The sequence below is a fragment of the Pelodiscus sinensis genome, chromosome 28 (assembly GCF_049634645.1).
Source record: "Pelodiscus sinensis isolate JC-2024 chromosome 28, ASM4963464v1, whole genome shotgun sequence".
NCBI lineage: Eukaryota > Metazoa > Chordata > Testudines > Trionychidae > Pelodiscus > Pelodiscus sinensis.
The window spans coordinates 15,909,153-15,936,865 of NC_134738.1; the positions used below are offsets into that span (position 1 = coordinate 15,909,153).

The 27,713-nt window shown below is 42.2% G+C and overlaps 1 protein-coding gene across 1 annotated transcript; it reads left to right on the plus strand.

The window, feature by feature from the left end:
• On the plus strand, positions 1–27,705 carry LOC102455918 (disintegrin and metalloproteinase domain-containing protein 32). Its single transcript, XM_075910921.1, has 21 exons — positions 1–111; positions 1,859–1,923; positions 2,998–3,059; positions 3,618–3,696; positions 5,686–5,762; positions 5,988–6,177; positions 8,825–8,890; positions 9,707–9,778; positions 10,352–10,518; positions 10,796–10,877; positions 11,624–11,760; positions 14,274–14,457; positions 14,745–14,834; positions 16,295–16,493; positions 19,273–19,381; positions 20,146–20,329; positions 22,296–22,376; positions 23,344–23,461; positions 25,053–25,212; positions 26,567–26,599; positions 27,544–27,705. The coding sequence occupies exons 1-21, from the start codon at positions 60–62 to the stop codon at positions 27,548–27,550; spliced, it is 2,214 nt and encodes a 737-aa protein (XP_075767036.1). The 5' UTR covers positions 1–59; the 3' UTR covers positions 27,551–27,705.
• Positions 27,706–27,713: the final 8 nt, after the last annotated feature.

Here is a 27,713-nt window from a genome sequence, read left to right on the forward strand (position 1 = left end):
GGGCGGGGCCTGCGCCGCGTTCGCCCCGCCCCCAGCCCGGGCCGTTACTCGCCCGCAGCATGGGGCAGGGGCTGCGCCTGGCGCTGCTGGCCGCGCTGCTCCGCGGGCTGGGTGAGACCCCGCCCCCAGCCCCAGGCCCGCCCCCAGCGCCCTGACCCCGGCCCCAGCCCCGCCCCCAGCCCCCGTCCACTGCGCTGCCCCATCCTCCCCCCCCCGCCACTTGCCTCCTGCCCCCCACAGCGCCCTGCCCCTCTGACCCCCCACCTGCTCTGCCCCCCACAGCCCCCTGCCCCTCTGACCCCCCACCTGCTCTGCCCCCCACAGCGCCCTGCCCCTCTGACCCCCCCACCTGCTCTGCCCCCCACAGCGCCCTGCCCCTCTGACCCCCCCACCTGCTCTGCCCCCCACAGCCCCCTGCCCCTCTGACCCCCCCCACCTGCTCTGCCCCCCACAGCACCCTGCCCCTCTGACCCCCCCACCTGCTCTGCCCCCCACAGCGCCCTGCCCCTCTGACCCCCCCACCTGCTCTGCCCCCCACAGCGCCCTGCCCCTCTGACCCCCCCACCTGCTCTGCCCCCCACAGCGCCCTGCCCCTCCACAGCCCCATCACCTCCTGTGCAGCCCCCACTGTTCCCATCCCCACAGCCTCCTGTGACCCTGCACTGCGCGCCGAGCCCTCCACCTCTGTGTCCCCCATCACCCTGCTACACCCTGCACTGCCCCCAGTCCCCCGTCACCTGCTCTGCTGACCCCCATCATCCCCAGAAGAGAGCCCCACAGCCACCCCATGCACTGCCCCCATCCTCTTCCCTGCCCCGTCATTTCCTGTACTGACCTCCCCATCACCTGCCAGTGGAGAGACCCACCAAGGCACAGACCCCCAAAGCTCCCTGTCACAGCCTGTGTTGACCCCCCATCATCCACTAAGGAAGAGACACCCCCCAGCCATTCCCTGCACTGCCCCCCTCACAGCCCTCCTTTGCTGTGAGCAATGACCCCTCAAGAGGAAAGACCCCCCCCACACACAGTCACTGATCCCTGCCTCATAGTCACCATTCCAGGCTGTGAGACCCCCTCCAGTCGTCCACTGGGTCCCCACACAGTCGTCTGCTTCTGGGACGCCTCCCTCTCGCTCGCCCCAGCCCAGAGAGATGCCTCCTGGTTACCTTCAACCGGAAACTCCGCACAGCAGGGCCTGTGTCCAGGGCCCTGGCCACCTGAAGGGCCTTCAAAAATGGGCATTACCTGCCCCAGCCCTGCTCCCCCCGGCGCTATGGGACCAACCGGCAGCGCCCCAGCTGCTGTACCACAGGCGTCCGGAGCAAAGCCGCGGAGCACGGGGCAGCGGGAAAGCCCAGACGCGCTGAGGCTGTCCTGCTGCCCTCGAGCTCCGCGGCTTTGCTCTGCTTTGCTCCCCGTCTTCTTGGTCTGCAGACAAGCAGGACGGGGAGCAAAGTGGCAGAACACGCGGACGCGTCTGGGCTGTCCGCTGCCCGCGTGCTCCGCCGCTTTGCTTCCTCTCCCTGGTCTGCTGGAGACCAGGGAGAGGGAGGGCCCCGTTCATAACTGCGGACCCGACGTAAGTCGGATACGCGTAACTTGGGGACTGCCTGTATCTCTCCCTCACTTATCATTTTTTTTAGGCCATGTTCCTACCAAGACTTATGCATGCTTAACTTTAACCTAAATTAAGCATGTGTGTGTCAATCTTTGCTGGTTGATAAATTCTGCATGGGCAAGACAGGAACCTAATTATGTCTGCGCTATACAATACTTAGCACAGTAGAGCTTTGAGTCTGATTCAGATATGTTTGTGATGTCATTACATAAAAATAACTAACATATTTCCCTCTTTTAGGTTCTCAAATATTTTTGCACCTCACACATCCTCAAAGGATATCTTCGAATATAACTGGAGATCTGGTAGTTACGGAATAGAACTGTTCTTCTATATAATTAAATTATTAAATTATATAATACATATGTTTAGGTGGAAGGACATTGAGAATTTGTTAAAATCTTTTAAATGCTATAATCCTTGTTGCAGATTTGTGGCTGTAGTGTGTAAGGTGTTTCCAATGTTGCAGTGAAACATCCCTTGGGACAGTGAGTTTTTGGGAAGGAATCTATGTGTGGCAAAATGTGTTGACACGCAAAACAATAACCTTAAAGTGGAACTAAAAATGTTTTAAAAGATAAAACGTGTAGATTAAAAATTACAAATAAAGGGCAACTTATCATTTATTAATTACATTTACAATTTAAACTCCCACTCTTACAAATAATTCAATGTGTATAACTTTTAGGTCATGAGTAGTAACCATTCTAAAACCCATTGAAGACAATGGGAGTCTCTTCATTGACTTGCTTGAGATGGGGCTTCAGATGTGAAACTTGACAGCCTTGAGGGCTATATAAGCTTGCAAAATAATTGTTTCTTCAAGTTTGTTGAATCTTAAATGTGAGTTTCTGTGTCTTTCCAGTGCCAAGTTACAATACCACAGAAGTTTTAGATGGTGGTATCTGCAGGACAGATCAGGAGACAGAATCTGGGAGTTCTAGCCTATTTCTGGCTCTAAATTGTCATTGTATTGTTTGTTTTGCAACAAGTATGCCTCCTCGTGCTTCAGTTTTTTTATTTGAATTTTTATAAACTGAGATTTTGGGATGAAAGGTTTTGTTGACATACAAGATTTTATTTTTATCAATGACAATAGAGAGGGGATGAAAACCTATTTACATGCGTCTTGGATATTTAGGCTGTGTCTAGACTACATCCCTCTTTCGACAAAGGGATGTAAATTAGACACTTTGAAATTCCAAATGAAGAGGGGATTTAAATATCCCACATTTCATTTGCATAATCGCGTCATGGCGCTCTTTCAAACATTCGTGGTGCATTTTTAATTTAAGTTCATACTTAATAGAGAATTACTATGCTTTGCAAAATATTGTGTTACTGAATTATTTTCCCCTCTGTCTTTCTGGATGGTTCAGGACAAGGTGTCTTATGTCATTACAATAGAAAGGATACCATATACTCTTCACCTGAAGCAACAGTAAGTGCTGTTCCTAACCCTTTTGCTCTTATCTGTTATAAGCCAATCATGTGGTTCTAAGAAGGCTTCTCAAGTATTGGATAATTTTCTTTATCTTCCTTTTCTTTTCCAATCATTGGTTAAGTTTCTGAAACAATTCAAGCTGACACTTCTGTATTTTCTTTGCTTTAGCTTCAGTTATTCCTAGTTTTGTGCATTGACAATAGGAGAATCTAAGAGTCTCTGGTAGGAAGTATTTTCAGAGATCCCTGTGTTCTGCTTATGTCTTGAGACTGAAGAAGATTGAGAAGCTGACTGGCAAATCGCAGAAAAACTTGGAATTCTCAGAAGGGTTTGTACCAATGTGATCTGAGGGCTACTCATTACTGTCACCCCATCTAACACAGCAATTTTTCAGTCTGAAAGAAGCTATACAACATTAAATTGTAACTGCAGAAACAAAACTAGGGGTGATGCAAATCATTGCAGCATGTTGAAAGAAGTGTGGATGCTCAATAAACCTGCAAGAATGTGTGATCTTTGTTTTGAAATTTAAATGTTTTGTATCTTTTTTTATAGATTATTTTTACCTGAAGATTTCAGGGTGTATACTTACAGCAAAGGGGGGTCTGTTCATTCTGATTCCCCACATATTAAGGTAAGATTGAATTTGTTTTGCAGCTTTTTAGCTTTTTCAGATCAGAATTGTTATAAACAAACTCTGGGGATTTTACATTTTTTTTTAAATATCAGAAAATCTCTATCTTTACTTATTTATTGCTGACATTTTACTAATCCTGGCATGATATTCTTCCAGGAAATATTTCCACTGAGAATTAACAATAAGATTAATTATTTGAAATTTATTTTGGTTGGCTAATTAGGAACTTTTTCAAAAACAGTGACTAGTTAGATCTAACTTTGTTTGTTGTAGTTAACTTGTACAATGTATACAAATAGAACACACATATCATTTATGCTTAAACTCAGTAGGGAAGGCCAGGACAGGAAAACAGAGGACTTTGTACTGTCCTGTCCATTTGCCATAGGTAATGTTTGGATCTTCCATCACAAGCTGTCCCCCATAGGTTCTCTACTTCAGGATTTAACTAAAACTGGGCAGATGCTACCTTTTCTCCTAATGTAATCCATTGCCTAACTCTATTAGGAATCCCTTGCACAAGCTAATGTGCTTTTCTGAAAAAAATAGGAGTTGAGGAAGTGCAGCATCTTTTTGGAGGGGTCCTTAATGTCTTCTCTCAGACTGCTTTCTTGTGGTTTCCAGGGTGGATCTGTGAAAGGATCCCAAGAGATTAAAGTGGATCACTAGTTGCTCTCCCATTCGGTTATCTCACCTAGAGGCGCACCCTTCCCTCACTTCCCTTTAATTTCTAAAGTTTTGATCTTTTCCCTTTCTCTTCAAGACTCTTTTGTTTACTACTGTAGTTTGGTATCTCCCCAACATTTCTTATTCTCCTCTGATCTTTCATTCCTACTCTTTCTCTGCCTTTTCTCCTTCTGGTGAATTCAACTGCTTTCCTGTTTTCTCTTTTAATCACTGTCAGCAGATTCAATGTTCTTCCTTCCCTGTGCCCCTCACAGGGAGGGGTTGTCTCAGATGTGTGCCAGCATTCCCTTCTGACTTGCTGGAGGTAGACTATGATGTTTGTCTATTCCTTCTGCACAGTAGAGCAGGAAGTAGACAAGAACTGTGAGCAGTTCCTGCAACCACATGGCCTTTGCTGCTAATACCTATGTATAACTTCGGAATTAGTGCTCACCTTTTATCTGAGGGCAGGAAAAGAGAGCTGTGCATGCTTAGCAATACAACAAACAGACCCATGCTGGAGCCTTTGCTGCAGCCCAGCCTTTGTGATGGGACACATCTTCAGAAACCATATTTCCAAATTTGGCGAACTAGCTGGGAGCAGACAGCTTAGGATCTCTAAGGAATTACCTTGGAACTCTCGCTGCCTTGTCCCTTCTGGGCTTATTTGTATGTCTCGGATAGAAATTGAAGGATGAAAAAGTGGGGGGCAAGAATGCAATCGTAAGGACAAATCGCAGACACCGAGCACCCTTGTGCAGTGGTACTGGCTTTTCTGGTGTGGAAAAGATCCAGGGTGCAGATGTTAGGAGACTGCACAGGACATGCTGGGCTCTCTGCCACTGAACCCTTCTACATGAGAGCCCCTTGTGCCTGAAATGGGAGGAGGCCAGGGTGAGTATGAACATGCTGAGGGACTCTGAAATGCAGATCTTCCCGACTCCTTTCTCCTATCCCACAGGAGAGACATGTAAAGGTCTTGCGTAGACTACTTTAGCCATTAGGATGAAACATCCTGTGCAGAACAGCTGGGAAGTCTCTCTGTAGCCTTGGGGAAAGGTTCCTTCTCCTATAGTCCCTCGCTCATCTCTCCAACTCTCTCTGCCTACTTACTCTGGTGGGCACTTGCCTCAGATTTTGAGCCACAATACTGAGATGTGTTCTACTTGAACACTTTTATTTTGAGATGTTTAAAGTTCCATGGAGGTGTCTGTGGAGGCTCTAAAATGCACAGCTAAGTGGAGATGACCTGGGATGGATAACTATACTTTTCGATAAGTTAAGCTATTCACTTTTCTTTGATTTAAAAAAAATATTTAGGATGACTGCTACTATCAAGGATATATTGCTGGTTTCCCCAATTCACTTGTAACACTCAGCACCTGCTCTGGGCTCAGGTAATGAAATATTTTATTAATTACAGCAGTAAGTAATTAGAATAATGCCTCTAGGAAAATTCAGTATCCCAGATCCAACTGTGTGGTAACAGTTAGAGAATGCTAACATTTTAATGATGCTCACTGTACGTGGTGTCTAATGTTTAAGGTCTGAAGCTCATGGCATTTAAATTCAGATCATTTTATGACTTTATGTAACCTGCATATTGCTGGGTTTTTTTTCAGGGGTCTATTGCAGTTTCAGAATGCCAGCTATGGAATTGAACCTTTGGAGTCTTCACCTGGATTTGAACACATTATTTATCAAATAAAGAATGAAAACACAGAAAGCCCACTTTTTTCAAATGCCTACATTGATATAGGGAGAGAAAAGGTGTCTGGAAACATCTCTTACAAGCTGCATACAGATATTGATGTGAGTGCCACTTAATGTCTTAAGGGTAGAGATTATGTTACTGTCAGTATCTGTGCTCAGAAATACTGGATTACATAATTCTGTTGAACCAGAAATGCAGGGTACAGGAAATTCACTGGGACTGTTTTGAATCTGGATTTAATTACTATGTCTGGGTATGTCTACACTACCACCCTAGTTCGAACTAGAGTGGTAATGTAGTCAACTGGAGTTGCAAATGAAGCCCGGGATTTGAATTTCCCGGGCTTCATTTGCATGTTGCCGGGCGCCGCCATTTTTAAATGTCCGCTAGTTCGGACTCCGTGCCCCGCGGCTACAAGCAGCACGAACTAGGTAGTTCGGACTAGGCTTCCTAATCCGTTCCATGAGGAGTAACGGTAGTTCGGAATAGGAAGCCTAGTCCGAACTACCTAGTTCGAGCCGCGTGTATCCGCGGGGCACGGAGTCCGAACTAGCAGACATTTAAAAATGGTGGCGCCCGGCAACATGCAAATGAAGCCCGGGAAATTCAAATCCCGGGCTTCATTTGCAACTCCGGTTGACTACATTACCACCCTAGTTCGAACTAGGGGGCTAGTGTAGACAGACCCTCTGTGTTATGCAGAAATTGGGCAACTTGGTGCCTGTTCATGGCATATGAGAGCTTTTACTTTGGTAAAAAAAAAATAGCACTGTGATTAAGCTATTGCTAAAGAAGTATGATCCATTAGACTGAACATGATGCTCTATGTCACTCCGGTATCTGCAGACACAATGTTACTAATGTCCCATATTCAGGGGTATATCCTGTCTCAGTGGGGATGGCTTTAGCTGATTGAGCACAACTCCTGTAAATCTGTCTGATAAGAGTTTCACTGTCAGCATTAAATTACAGCTCTAGTTCCCACTTGCGAATGTAGATAGTCCTGCCTGACTTTTGGTTCCCTATTTCGACTTTAATAACTCATTCTTGATGCCCTTCCACCATGGCTTGACGAGAGGGTGGATTTTCAACCTTGGCCTTCCACGGGGGAAAATTCTTCCCTAGAACTTCATGTGTAGATTCTATTTGCTGGGTCAAAGAAGGTGACAGATAAGATGTAGGGTTGCCAGGTGTCCGGTTTTGAACTGGACAGTCCAGTATTTGAACTTTCTGTTTGGGAAACAAATTGAGAAAATGGAAATGAGAAAATATCAATGTCTGGTATTTTCTAAATAAGATGCAATGTAGATTGTGATGTAATGTCAAGTGTGACCAGTATTTTTGTTGAAACCATTTGGCAAACTTAATAAGATGTTGCTGGTGCCAGTTATTAAGAGTGGAGATTCACTGGGGACATTTAGGGTGTGTCTAGACTACAGGGTTTTGTCGACAAAAGTGGACTTTTGTCGACAAAACTATACCTGCGTCCACACTGCCTTTGAGTTATGTCGACATAACGTCGACAAAACTCAGCAGTTTTGTCGACGCTGGTAAACCTCATTCTGCGAGGAATAACGCCTTTTGTTGACAGAGTTCTGTCGATAGAAGGCATTATTGCATCTACACTGTCCTTTGCGTCCACACTGTTATGTTGACAAAGAGGCTTGCTTTGTCTACAGAACTGGATGTAGTCTAGACGCTCTTTGTCGACAGAAGCTTTGTCAACAGTATGTGTTGACAAAACTTCTGTTGACAAAACCCTGTAGTCTAGACGTACCCTTAGCCACCAGAGAAATGGTGGTATTTATAGGGCAAAAATAAAACCCAAATGGCGTAGGAGGCATGACATTCTCCAGAGGTGTTTGGGGCTTAAGGCTTGGACCCCACAGAACCTTTCATTGGACAAGGGAGACAAACTCATAGAGTGGAGTAGGACGGAAATTATCTGGTATTAGAATATTCAATTTTTGACTTTTTAAGAATCTGGGAAGTGATGATATATGGCTGGTTTGGCCAGCTGTGCATATTACTTCTGTAGCTCCTTGGTTTAGATGTTTTGCTAAGAATGAAGAGTAAGTGCCATTAGGGTAGCTGCTGTTTAATCAGTTCGTTTATTTTATACTCATCTCTGGTTTCTTAATATTGCTACAGAAATTAAGACCAAATTATGCTGAAGTTTTTGGAATCTAGTTTCAGAAGAGTGGCTGTGTTAGTCTGTATCTGCAAAAACAACAAAGGAGCCCTGAGGCACCTTAGGGTGTGTCTAGACTACAGAGTTTTGTCGACAAAAGTGGACTTTGGGGCTTAAGTTTTGTCGACAAAACTATACCTGCGTCTACACTACCGCTGAGTTCTGTCGACATAACGTCGACAGAACTCAGCAGTTTTGTCGACGCTGGTAAACCTCATTTTATGAGGCATAACACCTTCTGTCGACAGAGTTCTGTCAACAGAAGGTGTTATTGCATGTAAACTGTCCTTTGCGTCTACACTACCATGTCGACAAAGCAGCTTGGTAGTCTGGCTGTAGTCTAGACGCTCTTTGTCGATAGAAGCTTTGTCGACAGTATCTGTCGACAAAACTTCTGTCGACAAAAGCCTGTAGTCTAGACGTACCCTGAAAGACTAAGAGGTTTATTTGGAAAGCTTTCATGGCTAACATCCACTTCTGACAAAGAGTTAGTAAGTGATACAAAAGGTGAAATACTGACATGATCACTAAGTATTGAAGACTTTTTTTTGCAGTCAATGTCAGATGTCACCAAATCCCCCAGGTATCTGGAAATGTATGTGGTAGTGGACAAGGGTTTGGTAAGTCTGTATCAGTCAAATTTGCTTTATTTCATATATTTCTGGTACTTTTTAAAATGTCACAAAATGCATCGTTTGAAGACTGTCCTTCTAAAGGTCCGGGATGCAATAACGGGTTGTCAGAAAAGCTGAGATTGTATCTTGGGTATTTTTAGTGAAAGTCATGGGGAGGTCACTGGTGATAAAGAAAAATTCATTGAAGAACGTGACCTGTCCTTGACTTTTACTAAACATACCCCGGGGCGCGGGTTACCAGTCAGAGCAATGCTGGGTGCTGGCTGCTGACCTTTGCTGCAGCCCCACTGCTGTTCTTGCAGCCTGATTGCTGCGCCAGCCCAGGCTGCTGCTGCAGTGGCAGAGGCCGCTCACTGCTCTTGCCCCAGATTGTTGCTCCGATGGCAGCAGCTGCTGCTCTAGTCCCAGACGATGGATCTGCGGCAAGGGCTTGCTGATGCTCCAGCCCCAGGCCATGGCTCCAGCCCTGCTGCTGCTTCTGGGCAGGGGCTGACAGCTGCTCCCGCTGGCCGACCACTGAACAAGCCATGGGTATTGGTCAAAGCAATAGACTCTGTGGCCCTCATGACAGAATTAGATCCTTAATTCTCGGGTACATAATAACTTTTGTCAAAGGATCAGTGCTTATTTTGTTCATGGAATTGGAAGGAAACTGAGAATTAAAATAATTAGACACATTTAAATGCTCCAAATTTGAGCCCCATGTGAATGTTCCACTGCTGCGTCAGGGAAATGGCATGTTCAAAAAATGTCCTGTAATGATGTTTAGCTGTTACTTAAAAAATTGTCTTATTTTTCCAGTACAAATATCTGGGTTCAGACAAGGATGTTATAACAAAGCAAATAATCCAGCTTCTTGGATTTGTGAACAGTGTAAGTAACTGCTTTTTTGTTTCATATTGAAATGTAATGTGGATGTTTTACTTTGATGCTATTAAAGGCCAAAGATTTTCTAGATTTTCTTATTTTCTCCAGGGAATTATTTAGTCTTGATTTTAACTCTTGAGTCTCAAGTTTTTGTTTATGACAGCCAGATCTTTATAGCAATTAGAGAAACAATGTTTAATTGCTACACTTCCAGCATCAAGCTTCTGACTTTTTTTGCATCTGAATTTGTAGTGTTGTGGACATGTTCAGGGTCAGGATTTATAACCTGATGTTTATTTGTATATATTTTTAGTTATGAATCCTCTGTTTATTTGCCGAAACCCCTCTTCTCAGAACTACTTGTTTGGTCTGTTGGGCAAGCACTATATATTTGTTTGCAATCCCCCCCCCATTCTCCTTTTAGTTTTTCAGATTCTGGAGGGAAGTACCTCCACACCCAAGAGCTGTTGTGTGATGTCCATTTTGCTAAGTTGGGCCTTTAGGTTATTCTTTATAAAACTAAAATCCTGCTACACATCAAATGTAATTGAATATCTGTTTCTTCTGTTGTATTTTCAGATGTTTACCTCCCTTAATATAACAATTGTACTGTCTTCTTTGGAGTTTTGGACAGATAATAATAAAATTTATACAGCAGGGGAAGCTGATGAGATACTGCGAAGATTTTTACAATGGAAAGAATCTTACCTTGTTCTACGGCCACATGATGTGGCATATTTATTCGTGTAAGAAGAACATTTTTCTATTCTTAAAAAGGCACCCTGGAAATCTTTTAGACTGGGCCAACACAATTCCACATGATCTACAAACATCTCTTGAGAAAATAAAAGGACAGACACTATGAATTATTATAAATATAATTCTAGATGTACTGTGCTTACAAAATATTTTCAGACTTTTCAGAATGTTTCTATTGTAAACAATAGAAAGTAAAACACATTGTCCTTTAAACACTGCTGCCAAGAACATAGTTATGCTCAAGAGTCTGTTTTCGTGTTTTAGTTACAGGAACCACCCTAATTATGTAGGGGCAGCATTTTCAGGCAGGATGTGTCTCAGAAAGTATGCTGGCGGAGTTGCTCTGGTATAGTATTATCGGATCTACATGGCTAGTAAACATTGTAACGCTGGCTTCAGAGGGAGTGGTGGTGGGCACTCAGCACCTGTGAGAAATAGCTCATTTGTATTTGAGATGCCTTAAATATGCATTTGGATGTTTGACTTTAGGCTCTTCTTGGTTAGAAAAATTTGCCCATAAGTGCTTCAATAGATCTTGGAGCAGAAGTGCGAATGTGGGGGCCTACTTTTGTCTATAGTCTCCTCCTAGCCCTTTAAAGTACTTTAGAGCTTTACTTTGCAAGGTGCTGAGTACTTTGGCACTAATCGAGCAAAGCTCTTCAGCATGCTTATCTATAAATACTGAGTGGTCCCATTAACTTGGGACTGTTCATGAATTAAGGCTAAGCACCTCTTTAAATGTTTTGCTGCATCAAGGCTAGAAGTTAGCACCCTGCAGGATTGAATCGTAAGAACAATTATATATTATACAATATTCATTTCTCTTACATATTCTGTGTCAAGTGCTGCATTGCTTTTCACATCCTGTACATCCTCCTTGCTTTTGTTTGATTTTCCAGAATGTAAGCCAGCATGAACTTTGGTTTGGTATTGAAGACAAGCATCTTCAGGAGTTTTACATAAAAGTACATGCAGTGTTATAAAATACAACCTAACTGGGCAGTGAACAGAAGAGTTTAGAATTTTATCACAGTTTTTGTTTCCTTAACTGAGTTTCTTTGATAATGATTTCCAGATCTCTCTCTTATTTAGTATCAGAGGGCTGTAACACTGGAAGCATTTTCAGTCATCATTGCGCAGCTGCTGGGGTTGAGTCTGGGAATAGCATATGACGATTCTAGGAACTGTCTGTGTCCTGGATCCATCTGTGTAATGAACACCAAGGCAGTGTAAGTCTGCCTGTATACCTCACCTAATATTGCATTGTTATTGTTTAGAAGTGCTTTCCTGTGCTATGCAAGTTCAAATATTGTCAGTGACCATGGCTTAGTATTTAAATGGTTCTGTGAGTGAAGGGAGAGCACCCTCAAATTAGCTTGATATCAATGAAACTTTTGAGTGGCACTTCTTTATACCACAAAATAGTTTCTGAAAAACATATCTGAAAATATGTTTTCATATCTGCATGCAAGTATGCATGTTTCATATTTATATTGCAACAAAAATGATTAAAGGTCTAGAAAACATGACCTATGGGGGAAGATTGAAAGAACTGGGTTTATTTAGTGTGGAAAAGAGAAGACTGGGAAGGGGTATGGTAACAGTTTTCAAGTACCTAAAAAGGAGTTACAAGAAAAATCATTCTCTTTAACCTTTGAGGATAGGACAAGGAGCAAGGGGCTTAAATTGCAGCAAGGGAGGTTTAGGTTGGACATTAGGAAAAACTTCCTGCCTGTCAGGGTGGTGAAACACTGGAATAAATTGCCCAGGGGGGTTGTGGAATCTCCATCTTTGGAGACATTGAAGAGCAGGTTGGACAGACACCTGTCAGGGATGGTCTAGACCAGGGCTACTCAACATGCGGCCCGTGGGCCACATGTGGCCCACTCGTTTGAGGCCCACTGTGCGGTTTGGGTTTACACGGGGCTCAACACACGGGTGGGATCCTTTGAAAGTGGCCTCCACTGGGAACACGCTCCACAATGGTGAAGCATCTCCCAGGTGGGGTGAGCACTGAAAGACGCCAGCGGACGGGCTGGCTGGAACAGACGGGTACAGGGTGTCGGCATTTCTAGCCCCCAGGGAGAAGGTGCTGGGAGCGCTCTGTGAAAGAAGCTATTTGCATATATTTGCATGCATATGCAACCACACTTAAGTTGCGGCCCTTGGCATGTGCTGTGGATATCATTGTGATCCCTGGGGCTTCCAAGTTGAGTAGCCCTGGTCTAGATGGTGCTTGGTTCTGCGGTGAGGGCAGGGGACTGGACTCGATGGCCTCTTGAGGTCCCTTCCAGTTCTAGTGTTCTGTTATTCTGATTCTAAGGTTTATAGTAGGCTTTGATTATCTGTTTTTGTTCCTTTTTCCTTGTGTTAATGATCTTAGAGTGGAACAGAATTTGCTGTTGGTTTGTTCCTGTTTTTTGTAATGTTTATTTAATTAGTTTTCTGTTTGTGTGATTTTCCATGGAAAGGGTTAATTTTCAAAGTCTGGCGTGATCATTATAGTTACTGGCAGTCATGTGCTTAAAATCTTTTAGAAAGTATGGGGGAAAGAGTCTGAACTCTGTTGGACAAAGTCTGCTCCTAGCTATAAAAGGGCAACCTCACTGAATGTGTGGGATTGCATGCATGTAACAATGCAAAATTTGGCCCATGGCATTTACCGGTATTACTTTGCTTTCCCCCTCCTCAAGATTCTGCTTTTAATTATTTTTTAGATAAAACATACATGGTCATATGATGAATTCTCAAATTGTATTTTCAATAACATACGTCTTACTAGACATTACTTATATAGTCAATTCAGAGCAGATCAAGATATGCTAAAAATGGGCTACATTGGAGAGCTCCAGAAAGCTAACCCACGGCTCTGGGGACTGCCAGTAAAATCATGTAATCCTGCTGCTACTAAGTCAAATTCAGCCACGGGTCATGTGGAAACTGATGCCTGTGACTAACTCAGTGAAACTATCTATACACTGAATTGTTTTCAGTTTTGTCAGTTGTGACAAATAATCATTGCTGTCTGGTGGCAATAATATGAAATGAATTCATAAAGCTAAAGAATCTATTTTATGTTTATCTATTCTACTCTTCTGCCTAACACATGCTACAGAAGCTCACTTGGTAATTTGTTCATCAAATCAATAGCTTCTGTTAGAGCTATAACAATTTTTTTTCTAATTTCTTATGGATAGATGTTCATGTTACAAAAACCATCACCAGAATATAGCTCTACAATGAGATTGTTCAACTTCAGTTTATTTTTCTCAATACAAAGAGATTTGATCTGTGTATTGGATTAAAATGGTTCAGGATATTGTAGCACTTTATAATTGATGTAAGGTTTTGTGTATATGTTTTTTAAAAGGAAACTAAGGCCATTATAAGTAACCCAGAGGTGTGATTTTTTTTTTAAATCTTTCACATAAAGTTTTCGTTTATAAGAAAATAATTAAAATATATTTCAGTTTGTTAGTAACTCTGATATGCTTAGGTATCCCTTTTTAACTTAAATTAGTGGAAATCTCTAATAATAATAATAATAATAATAAAAAGGATGAATTGTAGTTACTAATTTCTGCCAATTTTTATTCTTAAGACATTATTTGAATGAAGTTTTATAAAATGAACTGAAAGTCCTTCTGCTGAATATTTTGGAAAGTAGCATTAATGAATCTAAGTACTCCAAAATATTTGAATATTTTCAGTTGATATAATTTTTCATTGATTATTTTTTTAGGCTTTCCAATGGGGTAAAAGCCTTTAGCAGCTGCAGCATTAGAGATTTCAAAAGTTTTATTAAACACAGTGGAGGAGAATGCCTGTCCAACAGACCCTATTTGAATCTGACCTACAAGCGGACTTCAGTCTGTGGCAATCGTATAGTAGAAAGAGGAGAGCAGTGTGACTGTGGCTCAGCGCAGGTTAGTACTCCCCACCAGAAAGCCTAAGTAGTGTCAGCTTCCTTTGCTCTCCGTTTAGAAGAATCGCACTTTGAGAGTTAGCACCCAACTGAAATGTGGGAGTCACTGGAGATCTTACATATATTTATTAATGTGTTTCATGTTCAAATTAACTTTGTTGTAACTTGACACTTATTTTAATTTGGGGATCTTTCAGGTTGTGATTTTTACAGCGTGATAATCTTGGACAGACTCTTTAAAGAAGAAAGATTTTAGAATAGCAAATGCTTTGTTGGTTTATTTTTCAGGACTGTGCAAAAGATAAATGCTGCACTGACAGTTGTAGACTTAAGCGAGGAGCACAGTGTGGTACTGGTTTATGCTGCCAGAAGTGTAAGGTAATTTGTATCTTCAAGATGATCAGAAGCTGGAGAGACCCAGTTCACTCCACAGCTGTAGGTGAAAACCAGCTTCCCATTTGTGTGAATCCGTGCTGACACTTTGTGAAGATTCACCTCTGGACTTGGCATTTGCAAGAGTGGTGTTTGGCCAAAGGCAGCATTTTAATTAGCCCTTTTAATTTTAATCAGACGATATTTTTGATATGGGCAGTAGGGGGGCGTGCCACGGAGAACAACATAGTTCAAAATGGCTGCCCTGACCCTTTTATTCCTTTTGTTTAGTCAAAAAGTGTCTTGGCTTTGAAACTCTCTGGTGAAGATCATCAACTTGGTCAACACTCAAAACCCCCACAGGCTTGGTAGTGCCACAGTGGGCTCCACTTTGTTTCGTATCACATTATAAACCAGATGGAGGCAGGGTTACAACACAGGTATTCTCAGGCACGGTCTCCTACATGAACCACTAAATAATTTTGCCTTCTTTGTAAATGTGAGGTGCAATGGAAGGTTTTTAGAACTTAAAGAAGAAGAGAACAGCACTGCACGAGGGAGAGCAAACTCCTCTGTCACTATCTTAGCGATACAGCTTCCTATACAAAACATAGTTGAAGATAGCCTCTGTCCCCAAAAGTTTACAAAGTAAATAGACAAGACAGACAAAGGTTGGGGGAAGGAAGCGTTACTATCACCATGTTACACCCAGGGAAACAGAGCACAGAAAGGTTAAGTGACTTGCCCATGGTCAAGCCTACCAATAGTAGAGATGAAAATAGAATTTACTTCCCCTGAGTTGCTCGCCAGTTTGTCCTTCCACTCAGTTCCCTTACTTCATCCACATAAAGGTTCCCTTAGCACCGGGATTTGATGATCTCGTCCTTTCTTTTAAGTTTACATTGGGATATATCTCACCTCTGCACGTTCTAGTGGGGCAAGTTCTCCAGACAGGTCAGTGGGACTATTCACACGTGGAAAATTAAGCATGTGCATAATTTTGTAGTCTTAGGGCTTCAAAATGAAATATTTTTAAGGATCGTACTTTTACATGTCATCCACAAGCTGACACCTCTAAAAGTACGACGTTTCCTGGAAGTATGGTGGGACTTTTTTCTGTACTGCCTTAGGGGAAGCATGCCTTATGCTAAATCACTAAGGCCACTCTGACAGAGAGTTTGGGGTCTATCAATTTCTATTTCATGTCAAGGGAAACATTAAGGAAAATGATTTTTAAAAGTCACGGGTGATCTGAACTCATACATACAGTTCAAAAGAATTTTACAAAGAATTCTCGCATTCGTCACAGTCAGTGATAACCGCATTCCACAGCATATGTGTGTTGGTATTATTTTCTTATTCACCCTAAGTATCTTTTCTTGTGCTTTGCATAAATTGTTATTTGAACATTATAGACCATAATCTTTATAAATCATGCACAATCTCCCTATTCCTACTTTTTCAAGATTATGGCAAAGAATAAGAAATGCAGACCCGTGGCTGATAGTCAGTGTGATCTCAGTGAGTACTGCAATGGGTCATCTGCATACTGTCCAGCTGATCTGTATGTTCAGAATGGGCACAGATGCGAACACGGTACTGCCTATTGTTACAAAGGACGTTGCCAGTCGGCTGATAGAGAGTGTCAGAAGATCTATGGAAAAGGTAATGGGGACAACTATGTTCTTTTTTGTTCTAAAATCTATTCAACTCAATGCTGTAATAATAATAATTATTAATAACATACTTATCTAGCCCCTTTAACCCATAGATCTGAAATGAATACTTATCTTTATTTCCTTTTTATTGACGGCAAGGAAATGAAGCACAGAGTGACCAAATTATTTGTATAAAGCAGTGTTTCTTATACTGTGTTCCACAGCATGAGGCAGTCGGAGGTGTGCCGCGGAGAACAACAGAGTTCAAAATGGCTGCCCTGACCCTTCTTCCCCCCCCCCCAACCTTTTTTTTCCTCAACAAAAAATCTTTGGTGTTCCTCATAAAAACAATCATTGTTTGGTATTCCTCGGTCTTAAAAAATTTAAGAAACACTGGTATAAAGTGATATTAAACATCATCATAAAGACATGGAGGTAACCCATAAGCATAGATTTTGTAGAAATAAAATAAAAATGAAGTGGGGATTGTAAATTAAAATGAATTTGTAAAATATATCTTCTCTTTTGCTAACCAAAGAGCAGACGAGAAAACCAGTTCTTATTCCAGTGCTTCACCACCATTCTGGTGAAGTAGTTTTTCCTAATATCCAACCCATACCTCCCCTACTGCAATTTGAGACCATCGCTTCTTGTTCTGTCATCTGTCACCACTGAGAACAGCCTCTCTCCAGCCTCTTTGGAACCCCCCTTCAGGTAGCTGAAGGCTGCTCTCAAATCCCCCCTCACTCTGCTGTAGACGAAATAAGCCCTCCTCATAAGTCATGTGCTCCAGACGCCTAATATTTTTTGTTAACCTCTGCTGGACTCTCTGCAATGACTCCACGTCCTTTCTGCACTGGGGCCCCAGAACTGAACACAGTACTCCAGATGTGGTCTCACCCGTGCTGAAAAAGGGAAATAATCACTTCCCTAGATCTGCTGGCAATTCTCCGACTAGTGCGTCCCAGAAAGCTGCTAGCCTTCTTGGCCACAAGGGCACACTGTTGGTTCATATCCTGTTTCTCATCCACTGTAATCCCCGGGTCCTTTTCTGCAGAACTGCTACTTACCCAGTCGGCCCCCAGCCTGTACCAATGCTGGGGATTCTTCCGTCCCAAGGGCAGGACTCTGCACTGGTCCTTGTTGAACCTCATCAGATTTCTTTTGGACCAACCCTCCAATTTGTCTAGGTCACTGTGGACCCTATTGCTGCCCTTCAGTGTATCTACCTCTCCCCCTAGCTTAGAGTCATCTGCAAGCGTGTGGAGGGTGCAATCCATCCCCTCAGCCAGGTCATTAATAAAGATAAACTGACCCAGAACTGACCCTTGGGCCACTCCGCTTGATACTGACTGCCAACCAGTCATGGAGCTATTGCTCGCTACCATTGAGGCTGATGATCTAGCCAGCTTTCTATCCCCCACGGTCCATTTATCCAATCCATACTTTAACTTGCCGTCATGAGCGTAGCATGATGTTAGAACCTACTATATCTTCTCCTTTCACACCTAGTTTTTACTCTTGGATTGGGAGAGGCCAACAAGCTGCTTTTTATCTCACTATGGTTTTTTCACCTTTGAATGAGCTTTTTATAGAATCATAGAAGGGACCTCGAGAAGTCATCAAGTTTAGTCCCCTGCCCTTACGGCAGGACCCAGTACCATCTGGACCATTCCTGATAGATGTCTATCTAACCTGCTCTTAAATATCTCCAGAGATGGAGATTCCACAACTTCCCTAGGCAATTTATTCCAGTGTTTAGCCACACTGACAGGTAGGAACTTTTTCCTAATGTCCAGTCTAAACCTCCCTTGCTGCAGTTTAAGCCCATTGCTGCTTGTTCTATCCTCAGAGGCCAAGGAGAACAATTTGTCTCCCTTCTCCTTGTGACACCCTTCTAGATATTTGAAAGCCACTATCATGTCCTCTCTGTCTTCTCCTTTCCAAACTAAACAAGCCCAATTCTTTCAGTCTTCCTGCATAGCTCATGTTCTCTAGACCTTTCATCATTCTTGTTGCTCTGTTCCTTCAGGAGACATGAGGGGGTTTCTCCTCCAAAATGAAGCATTTAATCACTGAAGATTGGGGAAGTACCCTCTCCAAAACGTCCAATGCTTGCAGCAAGGTGCCCCCCCCTCTGCCATAGTTGTCTGTGTGTACACTGGTTTCTGTTTCCTTCTCCCTTGCACACTGCACTGCCCATCAGTGCCCAGTTCACTGATACTACATTATCGTACTCCATGAGGAATAAGGGACGTCGAAAGAAGAGTGTTCGTCCTTCGACTTCCTCCTGTGTAGACAGACCCAAAAGCCTAATTAAGCTATTTCAGCTTCAGCTACTCAATCGATGTAGTTGAAGTTGCATATCTTAATTCAACTTTTGCCCTGCCGTGTAGACGTATCCTGACTTCTACCAGTACGGTGGCCTGACTTTCTTTAAAACTTCAGCAACGAACACGCTGTTTAATATTATTTTTGTATTTAGTTTAAATGATCAGTAGATTATAGTACATTTAGGCCTTAAAATAGGTTCCTACAATTTGAAATTTAATTTTAAAATATATTTATTTTTCTTCAAAGAAAAACGTATTTAATTTAAATAAAAATACAGTTTGAACAGAAAGGTATCTGATTTTTTTAATACTGATTTTTATCCTTCCTGGTTTTCTCTAATCTATGTAAAGCATATACATATTGCAATGCTAGGCGCTTTAGAATGACTGATTGATTAATACATGATTTTGTGTTCTTTTTAATTATATTCAATCTTATCTCAAAACTTACAGGTTCTAAAAATGCTCCTCTTGCATGTTATGAAGAAATCAATAGTCAAACAGATAGGTTTGGACACTGTGGGAATGATCAGAAGACAGGATTTAAAACCTGTGGTTGGATGTATGTTTTTAAGGAAAAAAAATCTTTAATTTCTGCTTTCCTCTGCTGTCTGGTGCAAATGTTTGCTATCTATTGGGTCAGTCGTAAGGATGCTTAAATTTTAGTACAGCCTTCCCCTTTAGTCGCAGGTGTTCTACATTAGCCGTAGGCCTTGCTCCTGCAGCATGGAATGCAGGCATTAGCAGAAGCTGTGCTTGACCCAGATGTGGTTATGGAGTAGTAATGCTCCACACTGAACAGAACAGAACTCAGTGCCGTGCATACCTGCTTCTTCTTCCACCTGAAGAGCATATGGTAGATCAAGGTTGAGGCATGGGCAGTGAATGAACATAACTGAAAAAAAAATGTTCTGAAGTGTAATCCGCAACACACCAAGGAAGCACAAGGAAGCACAAAACTCATGGGGCAGGTGTAGTGCCCGTAGCCTCTGATTGCCAGAAGCTGGGAATGGGTGACAGGATGGACCACTTGATTACCTGCTCTGTCCATTCCCTCTGAAGCGCCATGCGCTCCTCTCCAAGGATGGGATGCTGGGCTAGATGAGCCTTTGAGCTGATGTTTTTATGTGTGCCCCATGGATGTGCATCAGTGCTCTCCTTATTTCAGGGATCAGTCTTCTGACTTCCTAGCCCTGTTCATGACCTCTATCCCAATCTAATATGTGCAACAACCCACCTGTGCTCCGCTCTTTCATTTTTCTAATGTGTTGGCAAATCAGGGGTCACCTGTCTCATTTTATTTTCCTCTGCTATTGACTTTTATAGGGATGTTACCTGTGGAAAGTTAGTTTGTACATATCCAAGTCGCACTCCATTCACTAAAGAAAAAGCTGCTATTATTTATGCTCAAGTGCGAGACCATGTATGCATATCTTTAGATTATATGAATCCACCCACAGAGAATGACCCTCTCCTCATTAAAGAAGGCACAGAGTGTGGACCTGGAAAAGTACGGAAATAATTTATAAACATCTAACATTTCAATATGTGAGACTTTATGAAACCTAATTAGGTTTTAGAAATATTTATTGCTTGGCAACGTGGCTTAAGGTTATTCATTACTGATGTTTTATTTACTTAGCACCAAAAGAAAATGTGAGTGGGCAACAAAATAGCAAATAAAGTTTAGTGTTGGCAAACACAAAGTAAAGCATATTGGTGGGGAAAATTTGTACTTCTGATGCACTTTGCAGAGTTCTAACTTAACTGTATCAACTCAGGACGGGACCGGGGCATCATTCAGGACAGCTTATTGAGGACCTCTACTTAATGAGGACCTCTACTTCAGCTGCAGTCAAAACACTGAACAAGATGTTTGGATACATCAAGAATGGGATAAAAATATTATAATGCCATTCTATGATGGTAACCGTTATTTGGAACTAGAAGATTTACCTGACATTGCTCGAGTCCTTAACACAAATAACTTCTGTTTGTCTTCATTTCAATCATTGCTCTGGGATGGGGCTGTAGATGATGGGTTCAGGATGCAGGCTGCCCCATGGAGAGAAGACAATCTCAGCCCTCTATCACTGTAGCAGATTGGGGCCAGGTGAGAAGCGCCTCTCCATGGCTGCTGAAGCAGCAGGCACAGCTGCGAGAGGGGTGCATGTCCTGGCAGGGGGGATGACAAACAGACACACAACCAAACTCTCTGAAATATATAGTAGATAGCTGTCCCTTTCTCTATCCCTGCTGGCACAATGGGGTTATAGCTGTCCTGATGCCCATTTCTGGCCCCTTGCTGCCTGCTTGTGGTCTTTCTACCATATAACTCCTTTCTCCCAGACCCCACCCTTTTCATTTTATGAGACACAATTGAATTCTAGGCACACCCCACTGTCATGGTACAGCCAAACTCTTACCTTGTTTAAGAGGAAGCTGCATACCAAATGGTGGTTCTAGCTCTTTCTGTTTAGAAGGAGTTCTTGAGCAAAAGGACTCTCAGCCAGACACACATTTTAAAAATATATAATAAAATATTGTGTGAAGTATTGGCTATTGTATTACAGAATTAAAGGGAATTCAGAGAAGGGTGACAAGGTGATTAGAGGCATTTAAAAAAACCTCCTATGAAGAGAGATTGAAAAGATTAGGTTGGGTTGTTCCAGCATGGCAGGGCCCACCCATGGGTGGAGGGCCCAGTTCGCTGAGGAAACTGGATTTTCTATTCCTAATACCGGGATACAACAATCTTGTGGCCCACTGAAATGAAGGAAGACCACTCATGTGGCCAACCTACTAGCCTAATTTGCCCATCGCTGTCCTGGACTCTTTGACCCTCTGGGGGGCCATATTGGAGCTGTGCTACAGAACAGGAAAAGCATGCTGCATCTCATGCACCCTTCTAAGAGCAAAGCAGGAAGTGGCTCTTAGCAATGGGCCCAGCAGCCAATGGGATATAAACTTCACCAGAGGAGGGGAAGAACCCCAGCAGTGATGGTGGCATTTGGAAAGCATGTGTATTGACAAATCAAAATTTTTTTGCCTTGGTTTTAAATGTATAAACACATGGTACTTGTAGATTTGTGGTTATTAACAGGATCGTTTATTTCATCGTTTATTCCCTTCTTAATCTGCCATCCCTACAGAACACATCACTTTGCATTGCCAATTAACTTTTGGCAATCATTAGAATATTTCTGTAAAGCTGTAATATTTATGGCCCTTCCATCCTAGGCTTCTTTTCAGAGCATGCAGTCAATGTCTATCAAACGCTAAGATTGTCAGACTCAGCTGAATTGGAATTTTATGCTGTGGGTTTGTTTGTTGTTTAATTGGTTGTGCCCACAAAAGCTCATGATACATCTACATTTGTGTTAGTCTTTAAGGTGCTGCAAGACTATTAGTTATTTTTTAAGTTTTTTTCAGTTACAGACTAACATGGATACCCCTCTGAAACTTTCATTTTTTAGGTTTGTCTAAACCGCACGTGCCAGTTTTATGCAGCCCTGCAATATGATTGTAATCCACAAGTAAAATGCAATGGTCATGGAGTAAGTAATAATAATATTACAATGTTGGCGTTACTGCCTCTATGAATATTGTTTAGGAAGTTCTTTACTTATAAAGTCCCATTTTGAAGTGTCTGGGGATTGGCTGTAAAAGCCCTTTTTGGCTGACACCCGAGGTCCAAAATCAATATGCCACTGCCATTTATTTATGGAAGTAATTGAGTAAAACAGTTGACACCATTTTGCTTTCTTAGAACCAGCAATGAAATCAGAATATTTGAAAGAGATTGCTATGCTCAATATAACTATGAAATGATGAGCTGCTTGGCAGAGTAGAACAAAGATCTGGATCTCTGAACAGGAGGGAGTTGCAAATGACCAAATGAGTGTAGATTTATAAACAACGTAACATGGGTGTAGCAGGCGGGAGGAACCATGCTGGTATGGTGGACTGAGGACAGGATGGAAAGCTGGGAAGTCCTTGAGTTCTAATTTCAGTTTTGCCATTAACTTGATGTTGACCGTGGGCAAGTCAGTCCTCCTCTCTGGGGCAAGGAACATTAAATACTGCATATTGCCACACAGGGACTGTGCATTATATTTATCCAGCTTTTGGAGGAGGTTTAGGCACAGTCTTATTTTCAGCTCATTGTCTGGTATATTTTCTGGCCTGTCAGACTATGCAGCAGTATTCAGGGCCTGAATGTATCCCACTAAAATCCATATTGGCATCAATGGGAGCAGGGTTGGTCCTCGGTCTGGCTAGAAGACGGAGTTTGACAAGAAAGATGTGATCTTAGAGCAGTAGTTTTCAACATGTTGTTTGCAGATCCCTGGCAATCTTTGTGTGTTAAGATTTACAAAGCGCCGTGCGCCTACATTTGAAATTTTCTAGGGATTCACAAATGGGAAAAGTTTGAAAACCCCCTGCTGTAGAGGGTAGGCAACAGTACTCTCTGAGGACAACTGTCTAAAGGAGTAATTTTGCCACATTCCCCTGTGTTTTCAGGTATGCAACAATAAGAAGCATTGTCATTGTAATCCTGGCTGGAGCCCTCCAGATTGCCGCAGACAAGGCTCTGCAGTGGGGGGGAGTATCGACAGTGGATTTCGATTTTTGGACTCTGGTTAGTAATCTGAGCAAAAGCCCTACATCCCACTGACCTGAATTCAGAGACTCTTCTCTAAGGGTACGTCTACTCTGCACGGCTATTTCAGGACACCGGAGGTATCCCCAAATAGCTACCCTGTGTCTACACAAGCCGCCTGTTATTTTGAACTATTTTTCGAAATAACGGGTGCACTATTTTGACATGTCGATAAACCTCGTTGCACCAGGGTTAAGGGATGGCTCGAAATCGCATGTTGTTTCGAAATTTGGCACTGTGTAGATACGCCAAATAAGCTATTTCGAAATAGATTCAAGATAAGATACGCAATTTGTGTAGCTCAAATTTTGTGTATCTTACTTCGAGTTTAGGGTGCTTGTAGATGCACTCTTCACTGAAAAAAGAATGGTGATCAGACACTCTGGTGATGGGCATCTTAGATAAACATGTCATCATAATATCCAGAAAATCACACCATCGGTGATGGGGTAGCTATACACTGAAACTCTATATTTTTGTGAAAAAGAGAACATTTATAATACAGGAAATGAGGAATGGGGGAGGGGTTGTGCTATGTGGTTACGACAATTCTAGTCTCAGTTATTTCTGATTTGCATGGACACAGCTCTCAGCAGAGTCTGGCCTGTAATTATTAAAAGGTGAAACCATAATGCAAAGAAGCAGTAAGACCAGTGGCTCAGTCAAGAAAATACTGAAGTATTGCATTATCTTATGAACAGAGGGGGCACCGGGCTCATAAATCAAGCCCGTGTCTTAACATTCTGCCAGTTTCTTCAATTCAATGGTTTTGAGCTCTGGAAGGAAATCTGCCATTGGAGGAGAAGGCTCCATAGAGAAGCTTTCTTAATCTCTGCCTGCACTCTGTCCATTTTGGTTAACATGATCAGTGTCTTTCTTTCTTTATTGTTAAAATTGATGCCTAAATATTTAAACTACAAGACACAGTCACTTTGCTTTGAAAAGTTCATTGTAACACATAATGCCTGACTTTGATATCAAAACTCTTAAGTCTAAGGAAAGTAAACAACCCTTCCGGTATGAACACAATAACAGCTTATTAGTCTTCCAAGAGCAAGAATGTGCCTGAATAAGAGAGGAAGGTTAACTAGAATTCTGCTGCTCATCCACACTCATGCACCCTACTTCATTGGAGTTTTCAGTCAGATTTACAGCTTGATGACTGGAACTAAGGGAGGAGTGAGTCTGTCAGGTTTCAGTAACCTCAGTTCTGAATGCTAGGTCCTGAAGGTAGTTGTATGTTCTCCCAGTAATTTTACTGCTTTAAATAGTTATGTCATAAGACTGGATGTGCAGAGACAGTTTACTCAGAGAACTTCATTCCAGTAAGTAACCCTAGTTTATTAAGCTACAACTATACATGAGATTCAGGAAATGAATAAATTTCTATACAAAGTGAACACGTTTTTAATTTTTTAACCAAATGGAAACAATATTTTATTGTATTTAAGAGCTGTATGCTTTCATAGTCTCCGATAACTTTCTCTCTCGTCTCCTTAATAAGCAACACAGGATGCAAGGAATTGAGCAGCTTGGACTTGTGAAATCTGTTACGTGTTTTCCTTTCTAGATATGGTCTTAGAAAGAGCTTCTCAAGCCACTTTGAAGAATTGGTTGCTGCTAAGTTTCTGTCTCTTTCTGCCTGTCCTTGTTGGTTCTATCATCATGATTGTAAAATGGAATGAATTAAGCAGACTGTGCTTAAAGGAGGAGGACTCAGAAGCTGACGAGTAAATCATTTTATTCACCTAATTAACTATTTCCAAGTATTCATTTGGGGTATGTCTACACTACAGAGAAGATCGAAGCTGCCACTCTCATCTTCCAGGATTCGAATTAGTGGATCTAGTGAAGAGCTGCTAATTTGAATAGTGAAGGGGGCTCCGGTCAATGCTCTTAGTCCTGCTTCCAGGAGGAGTAAGGGAAATTGAAGGGAGAGTGTGAGACAAAATAAGGGCATTTACATTTATGAAGAAACAAAGAAATCTGGAAATTGATTTTAGAAAGATGGCCCCAAACTGTGACTCACAATCTCCCAGCTTGGGTCTTGATGCCTGTGCCCGTTGCCAGCCCCATGTACATAGGCTTAGAAGGATTAGATGTTCAATGGTGTCAGTAATGAACTGTACGCACACCATTCAACAACAACAAAAATGTCCATCAGTAATAATCAGACTTTGCAGATACACAAAATAAGGAAAATAATAAACCCTGCAGATGTGCAAAGTAAGGAAAAAGAAAACTTACTTGACTGTGATTTAAGGGTGTTTACTTTGGCTATTTAATTTAAGTGATTTACTTGGGCTATTTTGATATGTGATGTTGCCAATTTGTTGTAATGGTCATGAAGTTTTGTCTTGTTGAATCTCAGTGTCCACTGTCATTAAATAATTATCCTCTGACCTTCACCATAACTTTCTATAGCTGTGAAAATGTCAATGCATACAGATCAAAAATTCCTAAAACCCACCAAAACAACAAGGAGACCCATGGCACCTTAGAGACTAGTGAATTTATTAGGACATCAGCTTTAATGGGTAAAAACGACTTCATCGGGTTTTATCCACAAAAGGTTATAGTCTAAAGTGCCACAGAATTCCTTGTTGTTTTTGCAGATACAGACTAACCTGGTGGCGACCCCCTTTGAGACTAAAAAATCCACAATTATTATACAACTGTGAACCTTTAAATAGGTAGAAGTAAACATTGATACTATCAGAGTTATTAAACATGAAAATATAACTCTGCCAAGCCTACATTTAATTCATGGATACACAAGAATTTGCACTAGTGGAATCTAATGCAGGACAGGGGCCAACGTCAATATATGGCATTTTCATAATATAGCATTTTCTACAGAAATTGCACTTTAAAAGTCTTCCTGTCGTGCAGGAAAATTATGTATTTTATAGGAACTCTGTATTTGTCAATTAGAATTCACCTTTGATAGCAAGAAATTCTCTTTTGAATTGCTGGAATTTTAAAGAGATAGAACTAAATATGCTCTGTAGCTTTGAGATTATATGAAGCATTTAATTCATTTTAAGTAATATTCTCTCTCATTTTTTAAAAATCTAAATCTAGATCAGAAGACTTGAGCCTGTCGGACAATCAAAGGTGAGTTTCAAATAGGTAACATGAGTGCTCTCATTTTACCATTTATATTTTATTTATTTGTTTTATGGAAGTACTCCAAGGCCCTATTCAGGATTGGGACCTATTATGTTAGGCACAGTTCAGTAATGAGGATAAAAGACTCCGTGGCTGTGTCTAGACTGGCAAGTTTTTCCGCAAAAGCACCTGCTTTTGCGGAAAAACTTGCCAGCTGTCTACACTGGCCACTTGAATTTCCACAAGAACACTGACGATCTCATGTAAGAAATCAGTGCTTCTTGCGGAAATACTATGCTGCTCCTGTTCGGGCAAAAGTCCTTTTGCGCAAAGCTTTTGCACAAAAGGGCCAGTGTAGACAGCTCAGTTTTGTTTTGTGCAAAAAAGCCCCGATTGCGAAAATGGCGATTGGGGCTTTTTTGCGCAAAAGCGCGTCTAGATTGGCACGGACGCTTTTCCGCAAAAAGTGCTTTTGCGGAAAAGCATCAGTGCCAATCTAGATGCTCTTTTCCGCAAATGCTTTTAATGGAAAACTTTTCCGTTAAAAGCATTTGCGGAAAATCCTGCCAGTCTAGATGTAGCCACATGTGTGAAAGCAGGTCAGAAATGGTGTTGTTTCAATACTCGCAGGTTTATTTTTCAAAATATTGTCTACTCATTGTGCAGTAGGAATACAGCCACTTACCAAGCTATGCAACAACTGCTGAATTTGATGGTACTCCTGGATAAACTAATTTTCTGCAAGATACAACCCATTTCCTCTGCTAAACTGATTAAAAAGCTGCCCAAAATCTTCATCCCTCAGTCATCTGCAAAATTAAAGTATCTGGTCCCTGAACTCTTGTGCTGAGTCCTTGACTCTGGTCTAGAGCGAATTCGGGCTCTGGGTTTGCCCAGCGCCCTTTGGAGTAGCTGTAACGCCGCGTGTCGCGTGTCCCCTTCTCCCGCAGCGCGTAGCGGAGCGAGGCGGCGGCGGAGCCCGAGGAGGAGGCGGCGCGAGGCGGCGCGGGGCGGGGCTTGTAGCGCGTCCGGGCCAATAAACGGAGATTCCCGCCCGCGAGCTCTGGAGTCCGCGCGTCCCGGGGGGGGCTTGGCTGCAGCGCGCGGCCCCCCCCCCCCC